A 24,859-nucleotide genomic window follows, 5' to 3' on the forward strand; every position below is an offset into this window, starting at 1 on the left:
CTATTAACTTTGATTTTGCCCTAGAAAAGCTCCAAATTTTAGCTTTCTTTCCCTTAGCTTGAGTGGTTAAAGTCCGGCCTGGAGTTACACTACGCAAACCTACTGTAGAGCCAGGAAGGAAACCACGACTTTGTTTTTTCAGACAACCTTTTAATTGCAAACACTTGTGGGCTAGGGGGTTTGAAAACGGTTGGGACTCAGTTATAACCGTGAACTTCGAAGGTTCTGAAATCTCGCGACTCTGCATCTTACGTCGGCGCTGCGTGCGCCATTTTAAGCATCCGCTTCCAAGCAGACGCTGAAGGAACGCAGAGATTCCGTCTCCATCTCCAGCCAATGACTACACTTCTGCGCTCAGCCCTAGCAACTCCGGGCCAATGAGGGGAGGGCTATTTTCTTCATCCTTTACTATTCCTTCCAGCCAATCGGAAACGTTCTTTAAACGCTGCTCCCCGTCCCCCGCAGGAACGCAGGCCCGGGAAGCAGGCTTCACTTCCGGGCCGCGGCCCGAGGCGGCTGCTCACGTTGCTATAGAGACCATTTTACGTTAACTGGTTTGTAGTTTTTATCCTGCTGGCCTGGCGACTGCGGGCAACTTTTCCCCCTTTCCCTCCCGGCTCCTTGCGTCCGAAAGGCCTTAACAGGCCGGAGGAATCTGGCCTAGGGAATCTGCGTCGCCCCTTGGGGGCGGAATGGCTGCGGAAGAAGAGGACGAGGTGGAATGGGTGGTGGAGAGCATCGCGGGGTTCCTGCGAGGCCCGGACTGGTCCATCCCCATCTTGGACTTCGTGGAGCAGAAATGTGAAGGTAAAAACCAGAGTCCGAACTCACGGTCCTCTCGCCTCTCTCACACTGCAAACCATCTCCCATGTAGTCTGTCTCCGTCGTCCAGGTTTAGAGCTGGGTAGGTGGAAGGAATGGCATTCACTGGTTTCCTTCGTAGACCTGAAAATGGAGACCGAGGCATCTCCCCCTCCTCCGCCCAAGCGCATGTCCTAATCAAATTAGACTTTAATCCTGTGATCGGTCTCTCGCCCCATCCCATATATTTCTGGGCAGGTGGACTGTCTGGGGTGGGAGGGCTTCTATAACAGCTTCCCCACTTGGGAGGAGAAGTGTCAGTTTGCCCCTGAGTTCCTTCTGCTCCCTAGCATTTTGTCCTGTGGAGTCAGTCTAGGAAGAGGGAAAAATTGACCCCGACCAACACTGACGTGCAAAGGAGGGTAGGTGATTACTCCAGCAGGACTGCAACCCGTGGTCTCTGTGGCCTGTATTCCTCTTGTTGAGCTCTCTCACTCTGGGCCCTACCAAAAATGAAGGAGAAGGAGGTTCATAAATAAGGCATACAGACGTGGCATAATACTGCCTTTGAGGAGTGGGCACTGTTCTTTCTGATCAGTTCACATTTGGAATTCTGAACTCAGTTCTTGGAGCCAAAAAGAATCAGAAACTATGTTGTAAGACGACTGTCTGATCATTATTATGGTTATTTAGCTGGGCAAGACTCTGATGGGAGTATAGCTATCAATCATTTCAGCCTGTCTTCGGTTGGAGGGATTAGACTTGTGTGATAGAGCTGGAGTGAGTAGGTGCAAGTTGTAGGGAAACAGATTTCAATGAAAGCAATGCTTCATAACGATATATGCAGGATGAGTTGACTTGCTTGAAAAGGTAATGAATTCCCTAGGCACTTGCAGTGTTTTGAATAGATCTGAGAATGACTTAATAGGGATGTTAGAGGGGATTCAACTATCATATGTTTCATTAAGACTTCTTTCAACCCTAAGAGTCCATGAATCTGGTAAAGGTGAAATTTCGTTTAACCATTGAACTCTTTGTTCACATTGTCATAATCAAAATTCAAATACTACTAGTTAATTACATGCTGTTTTTATAAAGTAATTTTTAAGGAGGTCCCAAAACAAAGTAAATTTTATTTGTACTCCTTTTAAGAATTTAAAACACTATTATGACACTGATGAAGCATGTGAAGTCCTGACCTCCTTTGGAAGAAGAAATTATGTCACATTAGATCCCATTTACCCCACTGAGACTAAATGCTGAACAGAAAAAAATTGAAGCATTGTTCATCTTTTTATCCTCATGTCAAAAGTGGCTGTGTCTCAGTAACAACATACCTGCTTGTGTAATTCTACAGAGAAGCAAATTCTCAGCCTTATTAACATATTATGGTAGTAGTTTCAGAATTAACTGAAAACACCTTAAGTAGCTGTTGTATTGAATGTGCAGTGTTACATGTGCAGGATAAATAAAAGTAACATGCCAGTGACACTTGAATGTATGTTCAGTGCTATGTAGAGCAGGTTCAGGATAAATAGAAGTTACATGTCAGTGACACTTGAAATAACTATACTTCTTGGGTTGTCAGTGTGCTTTTTCTATCTCAGATAATTTAAATATTCGTTTTATGCAACTTTGTGACATCAACACTTCAACAAACATATATTCCTTGGACCAGAAGCTGGGGATGGAAAGATAAATAACAAAATCCTAAGCCTGAGAAGTTTATATAGCCTAGTGAGGGGAGGGCAGTCAGGAAAACAGACTAAAATACAAAGTGGCAGGTGCTGTAACAAAGTGACATGTGGTGCTGTGTAGTGTGAGCTTAGAGGAAAGGATCCAACCAGCTTAGGAGTTGGGATTGGGTGGCAAGTCATGAAGAATGTGCTGTGTGGCAGTATCTTGAAGAATCTTTGGGAGAAAGGGGATGGGATGGAGCAAGGGCAAAAAGAAGAAAAGGCCTGAGCAAAATGATGGGGATTTGAAGTGGTATGTGTGTGGTGGTGTTCAAAGCAGTTTATTGTTAGAAGGGTAGGATTTGGATGTTGGAGTGGTGGGAGATGAAATTGGGACCTAGTCTTGGAGAATTTTGTCTGTCCTTCTAAAGATTTTCACTGCACTTACTCTCTAGGCAATGAGCAATTGTTGAAGAGTTTTAAATGAAGGTTATAAAAATTAGTTTTGCATTTCAGGAAGATCATTCTGGGGGAATGAAAAAAATGTTTATTTTTTACAGTTAATTCATTAGCATGTCCTGTTTTCCTAATTAAGTTGTTTCTTTTTGAAGGAATATATTTTTAATCTCCATTGTTTCACACATGTAATCAATCAGTAAACACTTATTTGTGTTTTATTTATTCTGACTTCATGTGTAGTAACAATGGCCTAGTCACTGTCAGTAAAATTTGCATCAGCACAGTTCTAGTACATTAAAATAATCTAGAAACTGTTGTAAAAGGATTTAATGTTTAATAATGTTCTATTAAAAGATTATAAAGAAATTGTTACTTTACATTATTGATCAAAAACTGGCAAAATGGCTGGACACACCATGTCTGTAGTCCCAGATATTTTAGAGGCTGGGGCCAAAGAATTGCTTGAACTCAGGAGTTTTAGACCAGCCTGGACAATCATAGTAAGATCCCATCTCAAAACAAACAAACCCAAATAAATAACAAAACAAAACAAAAAATAAAGAAGAAAAATGGCAAATTGGTTTTAATCTTAAATATGAGGTAGTTTTTGTGTTAAATATTTTCTTAAATAGAAGAAAAAAACTTGTTTACAATTTATATTATATATATTTATGTAATTGTATCTATCTGTTATCTATCTATCTATCTATCTATCTATCTATCTTAAAGAAAAAGCCCTATCTTAAAGAAAAAGCCCAGGATTCAAATCTGAAGAGCTAAGTTATCAGAATGATAGTTCCATTTGTAAGGAGTGGATTTTTATATTTTTATTTGGTGAAATGATTTATTTTTAACACTATGTAATATTTTTCTTATAAATTTAGTTTTTGATGATGAAGAAGAAAGCAAATTGACCTATACAGAGATTCATCAGGAATATAAAGAACTAGTGAGTATTGTTTTTAACTGAATTTTAGAGATAATTAAGATAATAATGCTTATATCTTATTAAATTTAAAAAATGAATTTTCATTAAAGTTCTTTAATTTCACAAAAATGCAGTCAACCTTAACAATACTATCAGTTATATCAGACTGTATAGATTCTATGAACATGTTTTTATGACTTTGTATCACTTCTGTGCTAGAACCTAATGAATGATTTTACCACAATGATGGGAATCTTGTGTCTAATCTTTTAAATTTTATTTTTATTTTTCACTGCACTGGGTTTGAATTCAAGGCTTTGTACTTGTCAGGCATGTGTCCTACCACTTGAGCCATGCCTCAGTCCTTATTTGGCTGATACCTCCAGGGAAGTATCAGTTTTTCATTAGTCATGATTATCTTGTGATTTTTAGAAATGTCTCTCGGTAGCAGAAGAGTTGTTCACATTGAACCTCATAATCCTGACTTTTCATAATCATGACTTTCTTCTTACAGAGGAAAAAAATTTCATGTGATTTTCATCAGGAAAAAAAAGAACCTTTTTTGTTTGTTTTTTGGTGACAGTATTACTGCTGTGTAGTACATAATATTATCTACATTAATATTTGCAAAAAAGCATTTGATTATACTTTTCTAAACTTAATACTTAACAGGCAAACTGTTATTTAGAATTTTTCTATGTAAATTATAAAAGTTAAATTTTCTATTTTTAGGTTGAAAAACTGTTGGAAAGTTACCTCAAGGAAATTGGAATTAATGAAGATCAGTTTCAAGAAGCATGCACTTCTCCTCTTGCAAAGACACGTACATCACAGGTTTTTGCTTTCATGTTATTCTGTTAACGTACAGTTATATAACAAAATTCCCAAGGTTTCACTTCAATTTAGTATTTTCGATTGTTAAAGTATATTATTTTAGACATTGTGAGAGGCGGAAACATAAGTCATCACATGTGGGTTCTTTTTTAGAGCAACCTTGGGAAATGATCATTTGCGGCATCAATGAGCTAATGGAAGAAAAAAATTTCTGAACTCAGAGCTGTAACAGGATAACAGGGTTTATCTAGATTACAGTTTATTTACATAGATCACTGATAAGTCTGCTGTTTCTGCTTTCCTAACCTTAGCAGATCCATAGTTCATAGTTCTTGGTAATTCTTTCTCTTGGAACTATTTTTATCGTCTCATTAGCTTTACAGGGCTGGGCTGAAGTGGATAATATGTGTATTTGTAACTAAATATATTGAGGGCTTGTGCTAATTGATGTTTTAGACATTTGACATGTATTTTCTCATTTAATCATCTTAAGAAATTGGTACCTGGGTGGAGCTTAATGGTGTGGCTTACGTGGTAGAGGGCCTCCCTCTCAAGTTCAGGGCAGTACTGACCCCAGTTCTGCCCTCCCCCCCAAAAAAGAAAGGAATTGGTACTATTTAACTTCTACCTATAAATGAGGAAACTAAAGCAGAGCTATTAAGCACTTAGTTTGAAGTTCACAGCTATATGAATAATACAGCCAATATGCCAGCCTAGGCAATCCAACTGAGAGCCCTTGTTCACATGTTGAAAATAGGAATATGTTGCTACTACCCAAGTAGCTTTCTCAAAAACTTGCTTTGGTTTCCCATCCGTTACCAGATAAACTGTATTTCTTAATTCCTTACCAGGATGACAGTGAGGATTGTCTGTGACGTTATCTCAAAGTGTATTTTCAGCCTTGATTGTCCTATTGTAATTTTCCAGTATATTATGTACTGTTGTTATTCCAGGCCACTCATAAGCATTTATGCACCTGGCTGTGCACATGTCTCTTAACCTAAAATGTATAGATCCTCTCCACTCCACCATCCTTTCCTTAACCCAAAGGAATCCTCATCATCAGGGCCTGGCTGAAATACTACTTCTTACTGCAGTTTTAATGCTTCCTATATTCAGACCAGAGTTTATTCTGCTTCACTAGGGACTTTGCCTTGAGTTACAGTTTCTAACAAGTCTATTTGCTTTACTAGATTTTAAGTTCTTTGAGATGTTTTTGGTATCTTTGCATGCCTAGTTGCTAAGTTAGAGATGAGAACTTAATTCCTAACAAGTAGTTCTCAGTAAATATTTGTTAAATTTTCTTATTATTGTGACCTTGAAGAGGTTGCTTTGACTATTTAATCTACCACTTCCTGGCACAGTGCTAGCTCTCTCTCTTTTTTATCAGTGTTGGGAATTGAACCCATGGTCTCACACATGCTGGGCAAATGCTCTACCACTGATCCATACCCCCATTCCTTGATACAGTTCACTTTTGCAGTTTCTTCTCATTTAATGATGGCTTCTACTTCTAAAAGTAGAAAATCCGTATATTTAAAACAAATATTGGTGTGCTCACGCTAATATATAAATAAACACAATTTTATTAGCTAATAGTTTTATAAAGCAAAAGTTTTTCAGTTTACAAATACTTTTTTCCTATATGTACTGTAGTTTAAGAAATAATGATAGGCATTTTTTTCTTCTTTTTAACAAGGTAGGAAAAATTTGATTGAAAATTATAGATGGCCCTTGACTTATGATGCAGTTATTTTGTGAAAAAAACATTGTAAGTCAAAAATACATTTAATACACCTAATCTATCAAACATAATAATTTAATGCACCTAACATACTGAACAACATAGTACACCATAGAGGTTTTTCCCTTTGTGATCACGTAATTGACCAGGATGGGTGGCTTGATGCTGTCTAGCATCAAGAAAGAAAGAGTATCATGTTGCATATTGCTAGCCTCTGAAACAAAAAGTGTGGTTTCTATTTACTGTGTATTATTTTTGCATCACTGTAATGTGGAAAAATCATAAGCTGGGGGACTGTAGTAACAGACAGCTGTCTTTTGTTTGCCTTATCAGCCTAACTTTAAATTGTTTGTGAATGTAAACAGAGTTTTTAAATACTGTTTTCAGATCAAGATCAACACATTTTTCTCTTGCATTCTACTGTACAACTTTTAATTTTTTAGAGTTGATTAGTAGTACAGTCTCATATATAAGGAAATAAGTGTTTTTGAGACAGACAGGCCTGCTTTTGAGTCCTGGATCTTTTGTTTACTAACTGTCTGATGTTGTACAAAGCTGTTTTGCAATTTTACTTTCTTAACCTTTTTTGAATCTCAGTTTCCATACCTATAAAATAGGGATGATGTCTACTTTGAAAGGTTTTGTGAAGTTTAAGAGATAAAACACATAAAGCTTTTTTGGCACTATGCCTGTGACCTATAAATAAATGGAAGCACTTCTTAATGGTAGCTATTTTGGCACTTGATTAGCAGTGTGCTGACAGGCCAGGGTCATGGTTCAATCCTCATGTGGACTAGTTAGCATTATTCTCTACTAAAGTAACTCTTAGTCAGTCACCAGAGGCTGAGTAGCAGCAGTGATTCAGCATAGGGTTATCACCATTACTGAAAAAACAGTTTGAAGGATGTTATTTACTGCTTTGCAGCAATTTAATTTTCATTCATGAAAATCGGAATGTTGATTCTAGTAGGCTAATATGAGCTGGATATTAATTCAAGAAACAAATTGCTTGCCATTGGTAATTTTTATTTTGGTTTGGTTTGGTTGAGTTGGTTTTGGTTTTCTAAACTAGTTGCCACTCTTACCAAATTGTACTATTAAAGAAGACTCACAAAATTCTTTTCGCCATACTTAGTCATCACTTGACCTAGCTCACTAGTCCTGACATATTCTTTGTGCATTAAAGCCAGCAAGAGAGGCAAGGAGTATGTAAGATAAAGCATTCTAATAAAAACAGTAGCAGCAACAACAACAAAAACACCTAACAGCATGTTTTTCTGTTAGTGGTTTCTAAAAAAATGCTCATGAATTAGAATATCCTTCTATCAGTTCACAAAATATGACAAGTAGTGAGGTATGTATTATTTATTATTTTAGTTGCCTTCAGTTGAACTTTAGTATATGGTCATTTCCTAGTGAAATAGATAAAAGTAACTTGCATGTGCTTGTAATTTTTTTTTCTTTTGGTGAGGATAAATCCTTTCATTAATTTCAATGTATGGCAAAAACCAGAGATTTCTATATGGCAAGAAATTAATTTTTTTAACTTTATTTGCTTTGACTTTTATAAGATGGAAATTAATACCTGCTGAAACATTTGTTGTTTAATAATAATACTAATTTGAGGAGCTAGTGCTGGTAATCCTCATACCTGTAATCCTAGCTACTTGTGAGGCTGACATTAGGAGGACTGCAGTTCTGGTCTGCCCAGGTGAGAAAGTGTGTGAGATTTCATCTCAACAGAAAAAAGCTGGGTGCCTGCAATGGCAGGAAATTCATACCAGCAATGGCAGGAAATTTAAATTAGGAGAATAATGGTTCAGCTTGGCCTGGGCAAAAGTGAGACCCTATCTCTAAAACAAAACAGCATTAAAGGGATGGAGGTGTGGTATTAGTGGTAGAGTGCTTGCTTAGTAGCAAGCTTGAAGCCCTGAGTTCAAACCCTAGTACACTCCCCCAAAATAAAATAACATAAAAATAATAATTTAAGATAATTGTGTTTTTTTTTTCCAGTAACTGGCATTGTTGAGAAGATTATGTGGTATTGCCATTTAATTTCTAAAATTACATACAGGACAATTAGCAATATTTTGTGTGAGTCCTAGTTAAGGTTTTAAAAAGTTAATAGACTATTTTTTTTGCAGCAATTTTAGGTTTACAGAAAATTGAACATATGTTTTCCTTCTTAAAATTTTGCATTAGTGTAGTATATTTGTTATAATTATTAAACCAATATTGGTACATTATTTCATTCTTTTTGTTGTATAGTTCTGATGCGTTTTACCAAATACATGATGTTATGTATCTCCTGTTACAGTATCATACAAAATAGTTTCATTGCCCTAAAATTTTCTCGTTTGTGCTCTACATACTCATCCTTCCTGGCCTTGTCCCAATCCCCTGGCAATCACTGGTCTTTTTACAGTATCCATAGTTTTGCTTTTTCCAAAATCTCATGTAATTGGAAACATAGTCTGTAGCCTTTTCAGGTTGGCCTCTTTTACTAATCAGTATGCATTTAAAGTTCCTCCATGTTTGTGGCTTTCTAGCTCATGCCTTATTACTGAATTGTATTTCATTGTATGAATTTGCCAGTTTGTTTACTCTGTTTTATATTTTTAAGCACATCTTGGTTGTTTCTAGTTTTGGGCAATTAAATAAAGCTGCTAAAAATATTTATGTGCAGTCTTTTGTGTGTACGTAATGTTTTCAACTCATTTGGGTAAACAGGAGTAGATTGCTAGATAAAATGTCAGATGAAGTTTAGCTTTGTAAGAAACTGCCGAACTATCTTCTAAAGTGTCTGCATCATTTTATTTTTCTGCCAGCAATGACTGGGAGTTCCTTTTTTTATTTACTTAAAATTTTTTTTTTTTACATCTGTTAATGCTTTGTATTGTCAATTTTTTGGATTTTAACTGTCCTAACAGGTAGGTATATAGTGGTATCTCATTTTCTTTTGGCCATTTTTCAATTAAGTTCTTTTCTAATTGATGAGTTTTAAGAATTCTTTGCATGTTTTAGATACAAGTCCTTTATTGGATAAGTGTATTGCAAGTATTTTGCAAAATTTTCTGTGGCTTACCTTTTATTCTTTTAACATCTTTCAGAGTGGAAGTTTTTTATTTTTAATGAAGTTTGATTTATCAGTTTTTTTCTTTCACAGATACTGCTTTTGATATTGTATCTAAGAAGCCATCTTCAAGCTCATGGTTATCTAGATTTTCTCCAGTGTTACCTTGTGGAAGTTTATAGTTTTGTGTTTTACATTGAAGGTTGTTATCCATTTTGAGATAACTTCTGGTTGTCAATGCTCAGGCTCATTTTGTAGCATGCCATGTCCAGTTGTTTTAGCACAATTTGCTAAAAGACTGTCCTTTTCCACTGAATTGCCTTTGTTCCTTTGTCAGAGATCAGTTGACCATGTTTATCTGGGTCTATTTTGGGATTGTATTTTTTTGCATCCATCTGTTTATGTACTATGTAACCAATACCACACTATGGTGATTATTGTAACATTATAATAAGTTTTGAAGTTGGATAGTGTTAGTCCCCTGACTTTGTTCTTCAGTGTTGTGTGACTATTCTGGGTTTTTTATCTTTCCATGTAAATTTTAAAATCCCTTTCTCAGTATTCACAAAATAACTTGCTGGGATTTTTATTGGGACTGTGTGAATCTGTAAATCAAGTTGAGAAGACATGTTAATAGTGTCTTCTTTCTATCTATGAACATAGAATATCTTTCCATTTATTTAGGTCATCTTTAATTTCTTTCATTAGAGTTTTCCTCATATAGATCTTATGTATACTTTGATAGATTCCTTCCTAAATATTTCCTTTTTATGGTGCTAATGAAAATGGTTTTGTGTTTTTATTTTCAAATTCCAGTTATTCATTGTTGGTACTTAGTAAATAGGAAAGCAGTCAAACTGCAGTTGTTCTGATCTCTGCCTTCTGAGTTGGTGGGATTACAGATGTGAACTACCTTGCCAGGTCTTGAAGGGTTTTTAACTATATATTTTCTACCAGGTTGAGGATGTTCTTTCTATTCCTAATTTGCTGAGAGTTTTCTTTTTTCTTCCTTTTTTTCTCTTCTTTTCCTCTCTGCTTCCCTCCCTCCTTTCATCTCTCTTTTTTCTTTCTTTTCAAATCATGAATGGATGTTGGATTTCATCAAATGCTGTTTCTGTATCTGTTGATATGATCATTTTTTCTGTATTCTGATGTCTGCTATTTTGAGTGGTTTTCAAATGTCGAACCAACCTTGTGTGCCTAAAATAAATTCCACTTGGTTTAGTTGTATACAGTTCTTTTTATACATTGTTTGGGTCAATTTGCTAATACTTTTTGTGTATTTTTCCATCTCTCTTCATGAAAGAAATTGACCTATATTTTTACTTTCTTGTAATGTCTTTGATTTTGGTATTAGGGTAATGCTGGTTCATGCTCTGCTTCTGTTTTCTGGAAGAGATTATGGAGAATTGGTAGGAGTTCTTTGTTAAATGTTTGATAGAATTCACCAGTGAACTCCCTTTGGCTTGGTGTTTACTATTTTGGAGAGTCATTAATTATTGAGTCAACTTTTTTTTTAAATAGTTACAGGCCTATGTATATTATCTATTTCTTTGGTCCATTTCATGAGGATTATCAAATTTGTGGGCACAGAGTACTTAGAGTATTTCATTTTCTTACCAATGTTTCTCATACTTAACTGTCACAAGAAATATCTGGTTAGGTGCCTGGACACTCATCCTCTAGAGATTTAGATTAATTATGTCTGAGGCAGAGCTCAGGAATATACATTTAACAATTTCTCTTTTCTGCATTTATTAAGAAGGATCAAGGGTCATAAGCATAAGCCTTAAATTATAACTAAATATCAATTTGATCTCTGACTTGCTGATAGAAGCTGGTTGACACATTGCCATCAATAACAATGTCTTCAAATGTTTGTGATGAGGATAAGATTCCTGGTGTTTCTAGTAAAACTAGGAAGCCCCAGAACAGGTAGCTATGTAGTCCCATAATCCCATAAAGGGGTTTCTGGCAGGCATCACTAATCGGTCCAGAGGCTGTCCACACTTGTTTTCCTGCACTGAGCTCCTGTCTGTACTTTTCTGTCAAACAGAGCTGAAGCCTATTTCTCATCTCCTGCCCTGGGACCTTCTGGACAGTATTTGTGAATTTAAGGGAAAAGACAAATTTTGTCTTTTTTCTCTACAGCTGCTTAGTCCTGGTAGATATCACGAGAACTGCTTTTGCACTTTTCCTTAATTTTGTTATACTAGACTCTAGATGTGAGGTGGTTGCTGGGAGAAGGGTTCTTTCTTTTCAAGTAACATTTTTTGAAGGTTTTGTCGAGGTATCCTCTGTAACAGTGTTGTTGCTACCTGCTAGTAAATAGTATCTGCTTTGTTGCCTCAGGGTGATTTTGTGTGGTCATCTTTTCCATTCGTGTCAGGTAAAACTGGAAATAAGATTCTAGTAAAGTGGATATAATCTGAGTGTTTTTCCTTTGGGTTTTCATGAATTACAGATGGTATATTTTAACTAGCTTGGAAATTGGTTTTCCCTTTACTATGTAACATTCTTAGTAGTAAAGGAAGTATTGTGTGTACTCTAATGGTAGACACCTTTATTTTTCTTAACTTATTATACTTATCAGTTATGATTTTGCATCGTAATTTCTAATTCTATGTCTTCCATGTAACTTTTTATATATACGGCAACTCTAATGTTACAGTCATTGCTAATAGTTCATTATACCTACTTTCTTGATCCATTTTTGGCATTTATTAATTTGGTACTTTTGTTAATTTAGGAATAATTTTGTAGTTAACTGAATGGTCATTAAATAAATAGTAAATTTCAAGTGACAGGATATAACCAAATAGATATTATTTTGGCTAAAAAACAATTCAGGTACTGAAGTTGTAACTTTAGAAAACACAGGTTTCTATGTTGTTTTTCAAGATCATTTAGCACTGGCTCATTTGGGAAATGTTACCACTGTCAGCCTTGGCTTCCTGAAGGCCTGGGGATTTGGAGAGTTAACCTCTTGAGACTCCTATTTAAAGGGTTTCAAAATAAAGCCTCTTTAACCACGTGTGGTGGTGCACACTTGCAATCATAGCCTTGGGAGGCTGAGGCAGGAGGGCCATGAGTTCGAGGGCAGCCTGGGCTACACAGCAAGATCCCATGTATCTTAAAATTGTCCATTTAAATCAGTTAACTATAAATAATGATGTAGCATTCATTAATGCTGTTTTTCAGTGGAAAAGAATTGTGAATATTAACCTCTACATTTCTTTCTACAGGCCATTTTGCAGCCCGTGTTGGCAGCAGAAGATTTTACTATCTTTAAAGCAATGATGGTCCAGAAAAACATTGAAATGCAGCTGCAAGCCATTCGAATAATTCAAGAGAGAAATGGTAAAATGTTGAAGTTAGAGTCTAAGTGCTCAATGCATTTTTTTGTAGTTTTGACTGTTGTGATTCTAATAAGGTCTGAAATGTAGCTGCCTTCTACACATTTATTTCAAGTTTGAAAGCATTTGACTAATGTAAGAGACTTAAGAGCATGAATTTTCTAATCAGTGTGAATTTGACATTTCAAAGAAAGCAGACCCTGAATTTGATTTAATAATGTTTTTTTAGATTTCAGAGAACTTGATTTTCTGCTCAGCCATCATGTTTATGAAATTTAGTTTTTTTGGGGGGTGTTGGGGGGGGACTAGAGTATGAACTCAGAACTTCATGCTTGCTAATAGGCACTCTACTGCTGAAAGGGCCTTTACCCCTTCTTTTCTCTGGTTATTTTTGAGATCAGGTCTTTATTTTTTGCCCAGATTGGCCTGGACCACAATTCTATTTCATGCTTCCCACTGTAGCTGGGATGACAGGCGAGTGTCACTGCTCCCAGTCATTGGGTAGATGAGGGTCTCATGAACTTTTTACCCAGGTTGGTCTCAAACCACAATTCTCCCAATCTCAGTTTCCCAAGTAGCTAGGATTATGGGTGTGAGCCATCAGATCCCAGCTGAAATATTTTGTGGTTTTAGGTGGCTATGTTACTGTTGAGTGAAGGTGACTACTTTTCTCCTAGCTTCATTGTTAAGACCTCAGAAAGAGACAGTGCTTCTTAAGTTGTAGCAAGCATTAGAGGTGGTTGGAAGGCTTACAACACATATGGCTGGTTCCCAGTTTCTGATTTAGTAGTGGGTGTAATCTAATAATTTTAACAAATTCCCAGGTGGTGCTGAAGCTGCTGGTCTGGAATTGCACTGAGAACCATTGGTTGAGAACAATATAATTATTGCACCAGCATTTGGTGGAAGAGAAAACAGAAAAGAAGGCTCTAGTAACTAACCCTCTTTGGCTTTATCTTTTACCTGTTCCGGTGCTCAAACTTACTCTCTCTAGCTCTTCCTGCTTTTGTTCCCTTCTTGTGTGTCTGAACAACATTAGACATCCTCACTTGAAATGTTCAAGTTTCTAAACATATTTCTTGTTATGGTACTGTCTCCTTTTCAGACCAGATTTTCATCTCTGTTTCATATTTCTGGCTCTGGTAACCTCATTGTAAGTCTTATGTGTTCCTTTGCTTAATAGATTGCCACTGATATTCTTTACCAGGGTCCATAAACCTCTTAGTTTGGCAGCAGAATCTTTGCTTTGATTGTTTCCTGAAGATATGAGAGCTCTAGTTCATTTGTATTACTTGTTCTTAAAGGTTTGCGAACATGACATGGGAGGGTTTCTGTTGTTGCAAGGCAAACATCAGAATGTTGTAGAACCCTTGTTGAGGATTCTCCTTTCTTTTGTCTGATGCAAGCAGGGACTTGTTGCTTAGAGACAGCCGCCATCATAACCACCATTCTCTAAAACCCTGAGATGCTTTCCACAATGGGTAATAAAGTTGTCTGTGGGTAGGAGATTAACACCACCCTAACCCTGAAGAATTCATGACACAGTGCAGTTACTTAGGTATAAATAAGTTCAGAAAGTAATCTTTTTCATTTTTGTCTTTCTGACATGGCTTGTTCTGTAAAATCCTTTGTCTTCATATTCCTGAAACTATGCTTTCTTCTAACCTGTGGGGTGATTATCTCGTTATTAAGATTTGTTTTGAGAAGATCAGTTTTGATAAAAGAAAGAGTGAATCTTCAGTATTAGCTGGATGCTTCAGACTGCTGGTTAACAGAACACCCCAGTGAAAATGGCCCTAGCAATTAGAAGGTATTATCTCATGTAAGAAGTCTAGAGGAGGAGAGAAAAGGAAGACAAGTCTAGGGTTGCTAAGTTCAGTGGCTTAGTGGTGTTATAAAGGACCCGGAACCCAGGTGTGGAGGTGCATATGCCTATAATTTCAGCTATCTGGGAAGAGTCACTTTCCTGGGGTTGGGCATGGCCTGGCATCTAAATAATTGGCTGCCTGATGACTGCACAAAACCTGGCTTATATTAGTGAGAGGAATGGTGTAGACTAATGGCTGCTGACAGATTACAGTGTGGGACAGTTCGCCTGCATTGAAACATAAACTTAGTTTGTGCTACAGAATTTTAAAATGTTTAATTTAAGCAGCAGGGGACAAGTACCTTAGATAAGTGTCCATTGTACTCAAAACAGGCTGTTTTAAAGTTGTCTCTGTGGTAAGAAAAATTTGAAAACTCTCTGGATTCTTGGTTGTATCTTATTAAGAATTTGGGGAAAACACAAGTCAGAGCAATATTTTAATGGTTTTTTAAGTACTTTATACTGTTATATTATTTCTCCCTTACTACTTTATTTTTCCTTAGAAAGGCTATTAGAATAATAATATTATATCTTTTGCTGAGCAAAATTGCACTTCATATTGATGAGCTGTATAGATATCAGTTTTCCAGTTCTGGTGTTGTAGTATGGTTTTGTAAGATGTTACTGCCAGGAGAAACTGGGTAAACAGTACATGACATCTTTCTGTATTATTATTATTTTTTTATAACTGCATGTAAATCTGCAATTATCTCAGAATAAAATGTTTAAAAATGTATCTAAACATCAGGAGTATTAGAAAATAAAGTTCCTTTAGGGCAGATCCAAAACCCTGCACTCATGTGGATAAAGAAATAGAAGGTGGGGGCGGGGGGAAGGGGGGAGAAAGGACCCAAGCATTGTATGCACATATGAATACAAAAAAAGAAAAAAAGAAATAGAAGGTAAAAATGAAGAGACATTCTGTTAATATTGTAGAATGTAATTATTATAGATAAAACCAGAATGCTTATTACTAGTTTTCCTGCTTTTCAGGAAGATATAAGTAATAAAGCAAATTAAACCAACATTTAAAATTATTTCCTAAGAATTTTTATTTGCTTTGGGCTAAAGTTGGTACTGTTGTGGCTTATAGTTATTAGACTATAAGATAATATCTGAGCAGATGCACCAAGGATAGAGGTTCTACTATGTATATTTGTATTTCCCTAAAATGCTTAGTACCATGTTTTCATTGCACATACTAAGCAGGGCTCTTTTCCCGTAACATTTGTTGTGGTATGAATAAAGAATATTAGATGCTGTTTTAACAGAATATAATTTTGTTTGTAAACTCTTCCCATTTTCAACTTTGAGAGCTTGATTTCATTATTAGCTGTAGCTGAATGATTTCAGTGCTATCTTCTCAGATACTGTATGATTATAGAAGACAATGTACATACTAACTCTGACATACCTCTTTTGTTTTTTGTGGTGCTGGGGATTGAGTTCAGGGCTTAGTGCATTCTAGCCAGTCACTCTACCACTGAGTCACCAGCCTCAATCATTAATTTTCTGTCTTTTTTTCTTCTTTTTTTTTGTGGTACTGGTACTGGGAGTTGGAATTCAGGGCCCTGTGCTTACTAGACAGGTGCTCTCTACTTGAACCATACCACCAGCCCTTTTTGCTGTAGTTATCTTTGAGGTAGGGTCTCACTTTATGCTGAGGCTGGCCTGTACCACAGTCCTTCTGTTTATGTCTCTCTGCATAGCTGGAATGGCATGCACCCACCACTGCCACTTAGCTATTAGTTGAGAATGGGGTTCCTCCCAAGTAGCTAGGATGACAGGCACGAACCACCGAACTAGGCCGATAATGTTATTTTTAATAGGCAACATAAAAATTACTGAGAGATAGTTCTATGTAAAATTGTGGGGTTGATTTTGTGGGGGTTGTTCCCTAAACTGAGAGAAAGTTAAATCTCATGAACTTCATTGCTTGTGGTGGCCTGGAATTCTAATCTGTCAGATCTCATGTAGTGTGGGATAACAGACTCTAGCCACTGGTGCTCACCTGGAATTTTTTGTAGTGATAAATTGTAAACGAATTTGTACTTGATGAGCTACACAGTGAGATTATAAGTGTTTTCACTTGAATTGGTATTCTTCCATATCATGTTTGGTTTTGAACAGGTGTATTACCTGACTGCTTAACCGATGGATCTGATGTGGTCAATGACCTTGAACAAGAAGAGATGAAAATCCTGAGGGAAGTTCTTAGGTACTCTACTTACTTTTGAATGAATAATTAGCAGTACTATAGTATGATCTATACATACATGCTTTTTACCCAGAAGACATTATAAAGTAGTAAAATATCTAAATTCTCTGCTGAAGACCATCAAAATGATTTATCATTTTATAATGCTGTGTACCCAGGTTGAATATCCCTTACCTAAAATGCGTAGGAGCAGAAGTGTTTCAAATTTTGGATTTTTTAAGATTTTAGAACATTGCATAGATATTACTGGTTGAACATCCTTAATCTGAAATCCAAAATATTTGAGAGTCTGAAACTTTCTGATTGTCATGTTGGCACATAAAATATTTTGAATTTTGGAGCATTTTGGATTTTTAGATAAGGGATGCTCAACTCATACTACATTTCTTAATAGAAAAAGTTATTTTCAGATAACTCATGCCAGATCAGCCCAAGCTAGTGGGTTTTTCCCCCCCATCCTTGTCATAGGATTGGAGAACTAGCCACCAATAGAAAAAAAGTTGCAATAAACCCAGTCTGATCCCTGGAGAGGGCTGGAGTGACCTGAGCTTACCAGGATTCTCCATGGCTTCTAGATCTTAGTATTAGAGGTGGCTCATTCTAGGTATCTCACAGTGAGAAGATGGACATCCAGACTTTACCGAGTGCATAGCTGATGGAATGACAAGTAATCTATAAGGGAGGGAGGACAGTGGGACGTGTCTATTCTAGATTCTATTCTAGGTGACTATCTTGTTGGTCTCTTCTTCCCAGTTATATGATTCTCAGCCAAATGCCTGCTAATGAGGTCCACGTAGAATTAGGATAGTTTTGTGAGCATTTCTTTTTTCTTTGAGCTTATTTGTGCCCTGATTACTGTGGGAGTTTTGGAAGGGAGAGGCCATTGCAGTACCTAATTTTTAAGGCTCCTTTGAGAATATAATAGGTTTAGAGGAAAAGGATCCCTGTCATCACTTGTGTCACTGGCAGAATAAATGAGAACTGTGGTTAGGAGGATGGGCTCAGTGGCACACAGTGGCAGGAGCTCTAAGACCTAGTCTGTCATTTCATTGGCTTTGAGTGATTGTGGGGAGGGAATCGGATTTGTGGGTAAAACTGGCCCTTTCCTGCCAGATCCTATTTTCTATTGGCAGAGGCAGATAGGAGGCTGAGACAAAACAGATTGCTTTGAGTTCACAGGTTTGCACATGTAAGAGTATTTGGTACAGCAGACTGGTTAAGTTATGACTTGCATTGGTGGTTGCAGTATAATATTTTAAGACTTTATTTTCTAAAAACTTTGAGGGGAGTATACTACTATATAAGTAGTCTGTTGCTAGCTTAGTTTTGAACATATACAACTGTTGACCTTGGCTGTTTTCCTAAATCAGACTGCCTCAGTGAGCAGTTTACAATGCTATCCTATATGATACTCAGATGCCATTGGACAACTCAGAATGAGAGGAGAAATGGCTCGTAACCAGGAGAGATGTAAAATCTGTCTAAAGAGAATCACAGTTTTTGCTAATTTACCGTTCAAATTTGGGTTTAGGATTTCAAATCTGTTAGTCTTTATTTAGCTAGGGTTCATTAGCATTTCTTAAGAGATGGATGAACCTGTATTATTTTTTTTTTTTAGTGGCTATGTTATGCTAGATATTGCCTACATCTTTGCCAGAGCAAAGATGCTTTAGAGAAAGGACTGGTTATTTTCCATCTTTATGTAATATAATGCCTTGCTCATATTGTAACCTTAGCATATTGCTTGGTTGAATATTTGTTCTTTGATGAAAGAAGAAAATTTACTTTTCTACCTTATTTTTGTGTATTTCAGAAAATCCAAAGAGGAATATGACCAAGAAGAAGAAAGGAAGAGAAAAAAACAGGTGCCTACTGAACATACAAGTACAACAGAAATATTTCATTGTTATTATTTCTTCCTAAGTTTACACCTTTTTTTTTTTTTTTGCTGTTAACATGTAAGCTTCTGTGGAACTACATAGTTCCTCAGAGAACTTGGCAAGTCTAGGCATTTATATTTAATTTTGTCCTTTTTATATAGAAAGTATATGCTTTCTTAGAAGCATATATAATTTAGAAAGAAATTCTTGGTGCTGGGGATTTAGCTCAGTGGTAGAGCTCTTAGACATTAGTGAAGATTTTTAAACATAAAGGTGTAGAACAGAAACCAGTTCAAAATTAGTTTGAGAAGACATTAGTTTTAACCTTTTGATTTATTTGGAAACCAAATTACGTTTTTTGAATACTATGTTTTAGGAATGTGTGATTTTTTTTTTTTTCATTTCAGGCTTTCTATTATGAAAAATTTTTAACACATAAAGTAAAGATGCTAATAATAATAGTGAAATCTCATGCATCACCCAGCATGGAGGGGCTTTTGATTTACATATCTATGAATTGCCTAATAAGCTACATGTGATTGGATTTTTCTCTGTTGTTAAGGAGAAATGAGTTAACATTAGTTTACTTTCTTTGCAAGGTTAATAATTTCTTTGATTTAAATATACTGTTCCACTTTAGAGATAGAAATAAATCACCTTGTGGCTACAAAATCCAAACCATACTAGTTATCATTAACACTGCTATAAAATGCTTTGGGAAAATAGAATCTTTTATTCTTTATTTAGTTAGTAAATAGTAACTAAAAAAATAACAACTTTTGATCTTCTAAGTAGTGAATTAGTCAAAATGAGTTTGAATTGTTTGTTTCTTTGAATTGTATTGTGGAATCCTGAAGTTACTTGAGCCTAAAACGGAAGAATCCCCAGGACATACTAGTGAAGCTGCAAAAATGAGTAATTCCCAAGGGGATGGTGAACATTTTGCACACCTACCCTCAGGTAAGCTGGAGGTATACTGAACTTTCTCTAATAATATGAATACATAACATTGTGTGGAGTATGTTATACTCTCATGTATATTTAACCTTCAGAAACCCTGGAAGGGAGTATTGAATGGTTTTGGTATATGGAATTCTTTATGAATTTAGTTAAAGAGTAGGAAATACCCAGCTGAAATACAATTCCCATCTATCTTCCCTTCTTTCCCTTCTCTTTTTCCTTTTTTTTTTTGAGATTGGGTCTGATAGCCCAGTCTGGCCTGGAACTTGCTATATTTTCTCCCTGTTCTGGGGATTGAAACAGGACCTCAGCCATGCTAGGCAAGCACTGTACCACTGAGATACACCCTAGTCCTAGGCCCCAAATTTCTAAGTGAAACCTGGAATGGAATGCAAAGCAGTGAGCAGAACTCTTCGAAGGAGCCCCCAGCCTTTGTGCCACAGCTGTAGTATATAAGATGTTCACATAACATTTGGTGTTCTCTTGCTTGCTCATAGTTGTATGGTGATAGTGAGCAAGAAGGTGGAGCTAAAAAACAAGAGGTAGCCAATTTGTCTAGATGTTCAGTGAGAAATTATGTCTTTGAAATCAAAATTGATGAGAGTCCTTGCAGGAATGATTTGGGGGAACTTGTTAAACCTGTGGTAAGTCTACTTTCAGTTTTCTGATTTCTTTTTGAGACAGGGCCTTCCTACATAGTCCAGGCTTCCCTCCCACTTGTGATTTTCCTGCCTTTGCCTGCTGAACGCTGAGATTACAGGTGTGAATCATCACACCTTCTGATTTCTCTTTTCCTGTTTTTTTTTTGGTGGTACTGGGGTTTAAACTTGCTTGATAGGCAAGTGCTGTGCTACTTGAGCCATGCCTCCAGCTCTCTTTGCTTTTAGGTTATTTTTTTTAAATAGGGTTTCGGTTTTTGCCTGGACTGCCTGGGACTCCAATCCTCCTACCTATGCTTCCCACATAGCTGGGATTAAAGTTGTACACCACCATGACTGCTGATTTGTTGATAGGTTTTGCTAACTTTTTACACTGAGTGGGCCTCAAACCCTTGATCCTTTCCATCTCCACTTCCCAAGTAGCTGGGATTACAGGTGTGAGCCACCATGGGCCTCTGTTTTTTTAAAATAAGGAATTCTTTAAGGAAGCTGAATGATTTGTCTAAGATCACTGAGCTCTTAAATGGTGAAATTGTGACTTACCTTGGCCTTCTGATTCCAGATCTTACATTCTTCTATATTTTAGAAGACCTCCTTGTTAGGTGTGGTGGTGCGTTCCTATAATCCCAGCATTGGGAGACTGAGGCAGGAAGATCCTGAGTTTGAGGCCAGCCTGGGCTACATTGTGTGTTCTAGACCAGCTTGGGATACATAGAAACTCTTAAAAACTAAACCAAACCAAAACCAAGCCAAAGCAAAACAACAACAAAAAAGGAAGAACTTTTATAATTTAGATAAGTTTGATGTTTACCCATTGACTTCTTTTTTTAAAGCAAGAGAGCAATTTAATGTTTTTAATACACTTTATTGTTCAGAGAAGTTTTGAACTCACTGCAAAATTGAGCAGAGGGTGCAGAGGTTTCTCATTTCCCACATGTGCACATCATCAACACCCCCACAGAGTGTACTAAATTTCTTCCTATTGATGTTCCTACACCGATATGTTGTCATCACCCAAAGCATATAGTTTACATTAAAGTTCACTCTTGGTGTACATTCTGTGGGTTTTGACAGGTCTGTAATGATCTGTCTCTATCATTATAGTATCAGAGTAGTTTACTTGCCACCTAAGTCCTCCCTGCTTCTTCTATTTCTCTCTCTTTTCCCCCATAATGCTTGGAAACTACTGATATTTTTACTATTTCCATATTTTTGCCTTCTCTAGAATGTCACGTACAGTAATATAGCCATTTCTGATTGGCTTTTTTCACTTAGTAATATGCATATAAGGTTCCTTCATGTCTTGTCATGGCTTGATAGCTCATTTCTTCTTGTCACTAGATAATATTCCATTGTCTGGATATATGATTATTTATTCATTTACCTACTGAAGAACATTTTGATTGTTTCCTAGTTTTGGCAGTTATGAATACAGCTGCTATAAACATCTGCATTTTGTGTGTGTATGGACAAAAGTTTTCAGTTCCTTTGGGTAAATATCAAGGAGCATGATTGCTAGATTGTTTGGTAAGAGTATGTTTGGTTTTGTGAGAAACTATCAAACTGTCTTCCAAAGTGGCTGCACTATTTTGTTTTGCATTCCCCAACAAAGAATGAGAGGTTTGTGATGCTCTCCTCCTCACCGCTGTTCCAGATTTGGGCACTCTCCTAGGCCTATAGCAGTACCCTTGTTGCTTGTCTGTCATTTCTATTTATCATATGCTTATTTGCCATCTTAATACTTGCTGATGTGTCTGTTAAAGTCTTCGCTTTATCATTTTATTTGGGCTGTTTTTCTTACTGTTAAAACAGTTCTTTGTATGTTTTGGATAATAGTCCTTTATCACATGTGCCTTTTGCCAGTATTTTCACCAATCTGTAGTTTGTGTTCTCATTTTCTTGGTATTGTTATTTACAGAGCAGAAGTTTTAAATTTGACTGAAGTTCAGCTAATTATTTCTTTCATGGATTGTGACTTTGGGATTTATCTAAAAAGTTAGATATTATCTATAGTTAGACACCTGTAGACATTTAGGTTTTCTATGTGTTTTTATAGTTTTGAATTTTACATTTAAGTATTTGATCCATTTTGAGTTAATTTTTGTGAAAGGTATAAGGCCTGTGCCTAGATTCACTTTTTTTCATGTAGCTGTCTGGTTATTCCAGCAACATTTGTTGAAAAGACTATTTTTCCCCATTGTATTATTGCCTTTGCACCCTTGTCAAATATTAATTGACTATATTAATGTATGTCTATTTACAGGCTGGCTCTTTATTCTGTTCCATTGATTTGTTTGTCATTTTTTTTTCTTTTCCTCAAAACTACTTCTTGATTAATGTAGTTTTGTCACAAGTCTTGAAGTTAGGTAGTGTCTGTTCTCTACCTTTGTTCTTCAATTGGAGCTCTTTTGGACTTTTACCTTTCTCTATACACTTTAGAATCAGTTGGTCAGTATCCACAAAATAACTAGGATTTTGTTTGGGATTGCATTGAATGTGTTGATCAAGGTGGGAAGAACTGTCATCTTGACACTATTGAGTCTTCCTATCTGTGAGCATGAAATATCTCCATTTATTTAGGCTTTTGATTTCTTTCATCAAAATTTTAGTTTTATTTGTATAGATCTTATGCATATTTTTATAATTTATACCTAAATATTTCATTTTTTGGGCGTTAATGTAAGTGGTATTGTGTTTTTAATTTCAGGTTTCACGTGTTCATTACTGGTATAAAGGGAAGTGATTGATACCTTGTATCCTATAACTTTGCTATAATTACTTAGTCTAGCTTTTGTCAGTTCTTTCAGATTTTCTACATAGGTGATCATGTTATCTATAAATAAAGAAGTTTTATTTCTTCCTTTCAATCAGAATATCTTTTATTTCCTTTTCTTGTCTTATATGTTGAATCAGAGTGGTGAGAGCAGCGTTCTTGCCTTGTTCCTGATCTTGGGAAACATCGAGTCTCTCACCATTAAGTATGGTGTTAGTATAGTTTTTTTTTTTTCTTTATGAGACTGATTCTTTAAAAAAGTTGTTAATTGGTGTATATTAATTGCTTAATTATATTTCCATATATGCATATACTTTGATCAAATTCACCCCCTCTATTATTCTTTCATATCCCCCCTTTTTAAAACAATTTTTAATGGGTTCCATTATTATATTTTCAAACATGTATATGAAGTATTTCATTTTCAACACCCCCTACTTTACCTCTGCTTTCACCCCTCCTTCCCCACAAGAGTTTCCCCATTTTGCACTGGTGTCATTCTTTTATTTTTTAGGTCTAAATTCCACATACAAGGGAGACTAGGTTTTGCTAAGGTGCCCGGGTAGTCTCAAACTCCTGGGCTCACGCAGTCCTCCTATCTCAGCCTACCAGGTACCTGGGATTACAGGCATGTACCACCATGTCTGGCTTTTCTTTTTGTAGATTTTTTTTAAAATCAAGTTGAAGTTCCTCTCTATTCCTAATTTATTTATAATACCATTGGTTTTTAAGGAATTCAAACAATATTGTTAAAAATAATACAGCGTTACGAAACATAAGCAAATTTATGAAGTTACCTTGCTGCTTTATTCCTCACGTCTGAACATTCTCCTTTTTCCTTTTTCTCACATTCTGTAGTTTTTAAGTAGAAATGACCTTATTTGAATTGTGTGTATCCATGAAAGTTCCTGCTTTAGATATCTTTCTGTGCTGTTTTAGTTTGCTGACTTAACTTTCAGTTAAAGCTTGTGTTTGTTGTAAATTGAGTAAATTTACTGTCTAGTGAAGCTATAGAAAACTTTATCCTACACCACGTATAACTCAGTTATGCACATTAATGGCACAAAACAAATGGTAGATAATTTCAAAAATAATGATTTTAATTTTTACAACTGTTTTAAAAATGGTTATATCTGACCTATCAGGGAACCACTTCATGTAGTGTGATGGAAACTCATCAAGCAGACCTAATTCTGGAACAGTCAAGAAGACTCCAGCTTTCCTGTCCCATTGCTCATGTATTTCCTTGGTTACTGGTAGAAATAGGTAGCATCTGTTCTCAGATTGATGCAGAGTTGCTAGAGATAAGTTGATGTTTCTTTAGGTTTCTGATCTTCCTTTCTTAGAAGTCAGAGAAGCGAAGTATTTTGGCTTCAAGTACTGCTCTGCAGGTTTGAGTATGCAGTAATGTTCGTAACTAACAAACTGAAGGCAAGAATGAATTGTCTAGAGTAAGTACATGAGTTGAATATAAATACTTATATGTGTGGAATCCTCCTTCGTCAGCAATAAATTGAACTGTCCTTCTATGGTTCCACATTTGGAGGTCAAGCCTACCTCTCCTAAAATCACTATCAGTAAGGAAGGCTGTGTTTTAACTCTACGTGTTACAACTTGTCATAAGTTCTAAG

The 24,859-nt window shown here is 36.2% G+C and overlaps 1 protein-coding gene across 2 annotated transcripts in view; it reads left to right on the forward strand.

Annotated features, from left to right (window-relative positions):
- Positions 1 to 428: 428 nt before the first annotated feature.
- Positions 429 to 24,859, forward strand: part of Cfap36 (cilia and flagella associated protein 36) — a 30,596-nt gene continuing 6,165 nt past the window's right edge. Inside the window, exons 1-7 of one of the 2 annotated variants that reach the window (XM_074049752.1) lie at positions 429 to 807; positions 3,821 to 3,885; positions 4,597 to 4,698; positions 12,761 to 12,875; positions 16,869 to 16,956; positions 18,770 to 18,821; positions 19,694 to 19,796. In XM_074049752.1, coding sequence (XP_073905853.1) covers positions 693 to 807; positions 3,821 to 3,885; positions 4,597 to 4,698; positions 12,761 to 12,875; positions 16,869 to 16,956; positions 18,770 to 18,821; positions 19,694 to 19,796 — 640 coding nt within the window. In that variant the 5' untranslated portion in view covers positions 429 to 692. The remainder of the gene's footprint in view (positions 808 to 3,820; positions 3,886 to 4,596; positions 4,699 to 12,760; positions 12,876 to 16,868; positions 16,957 to 18,769; positions 18,822 to 19,693; positions 19,797 to 24,859) is intronic. The other variant, XM_074049751.1, reaches the window with a different exon arrangement.

The sequence above is a fragment of the Castor canadensis genome, chromosome 12, assembly GCF_047511655.1.
Source record: "Castor canadensis chromosome 12, mCasCan1.hap1v2, whole genome shotgun sequence".
In the NCBI taxonomy this organism is placed as follows: domain Eukaryota; kingdom Metazoa; phylum Chordata; class Mammalia; order Rodentia; family Castoridae; genus Castor; species Castor canadensis.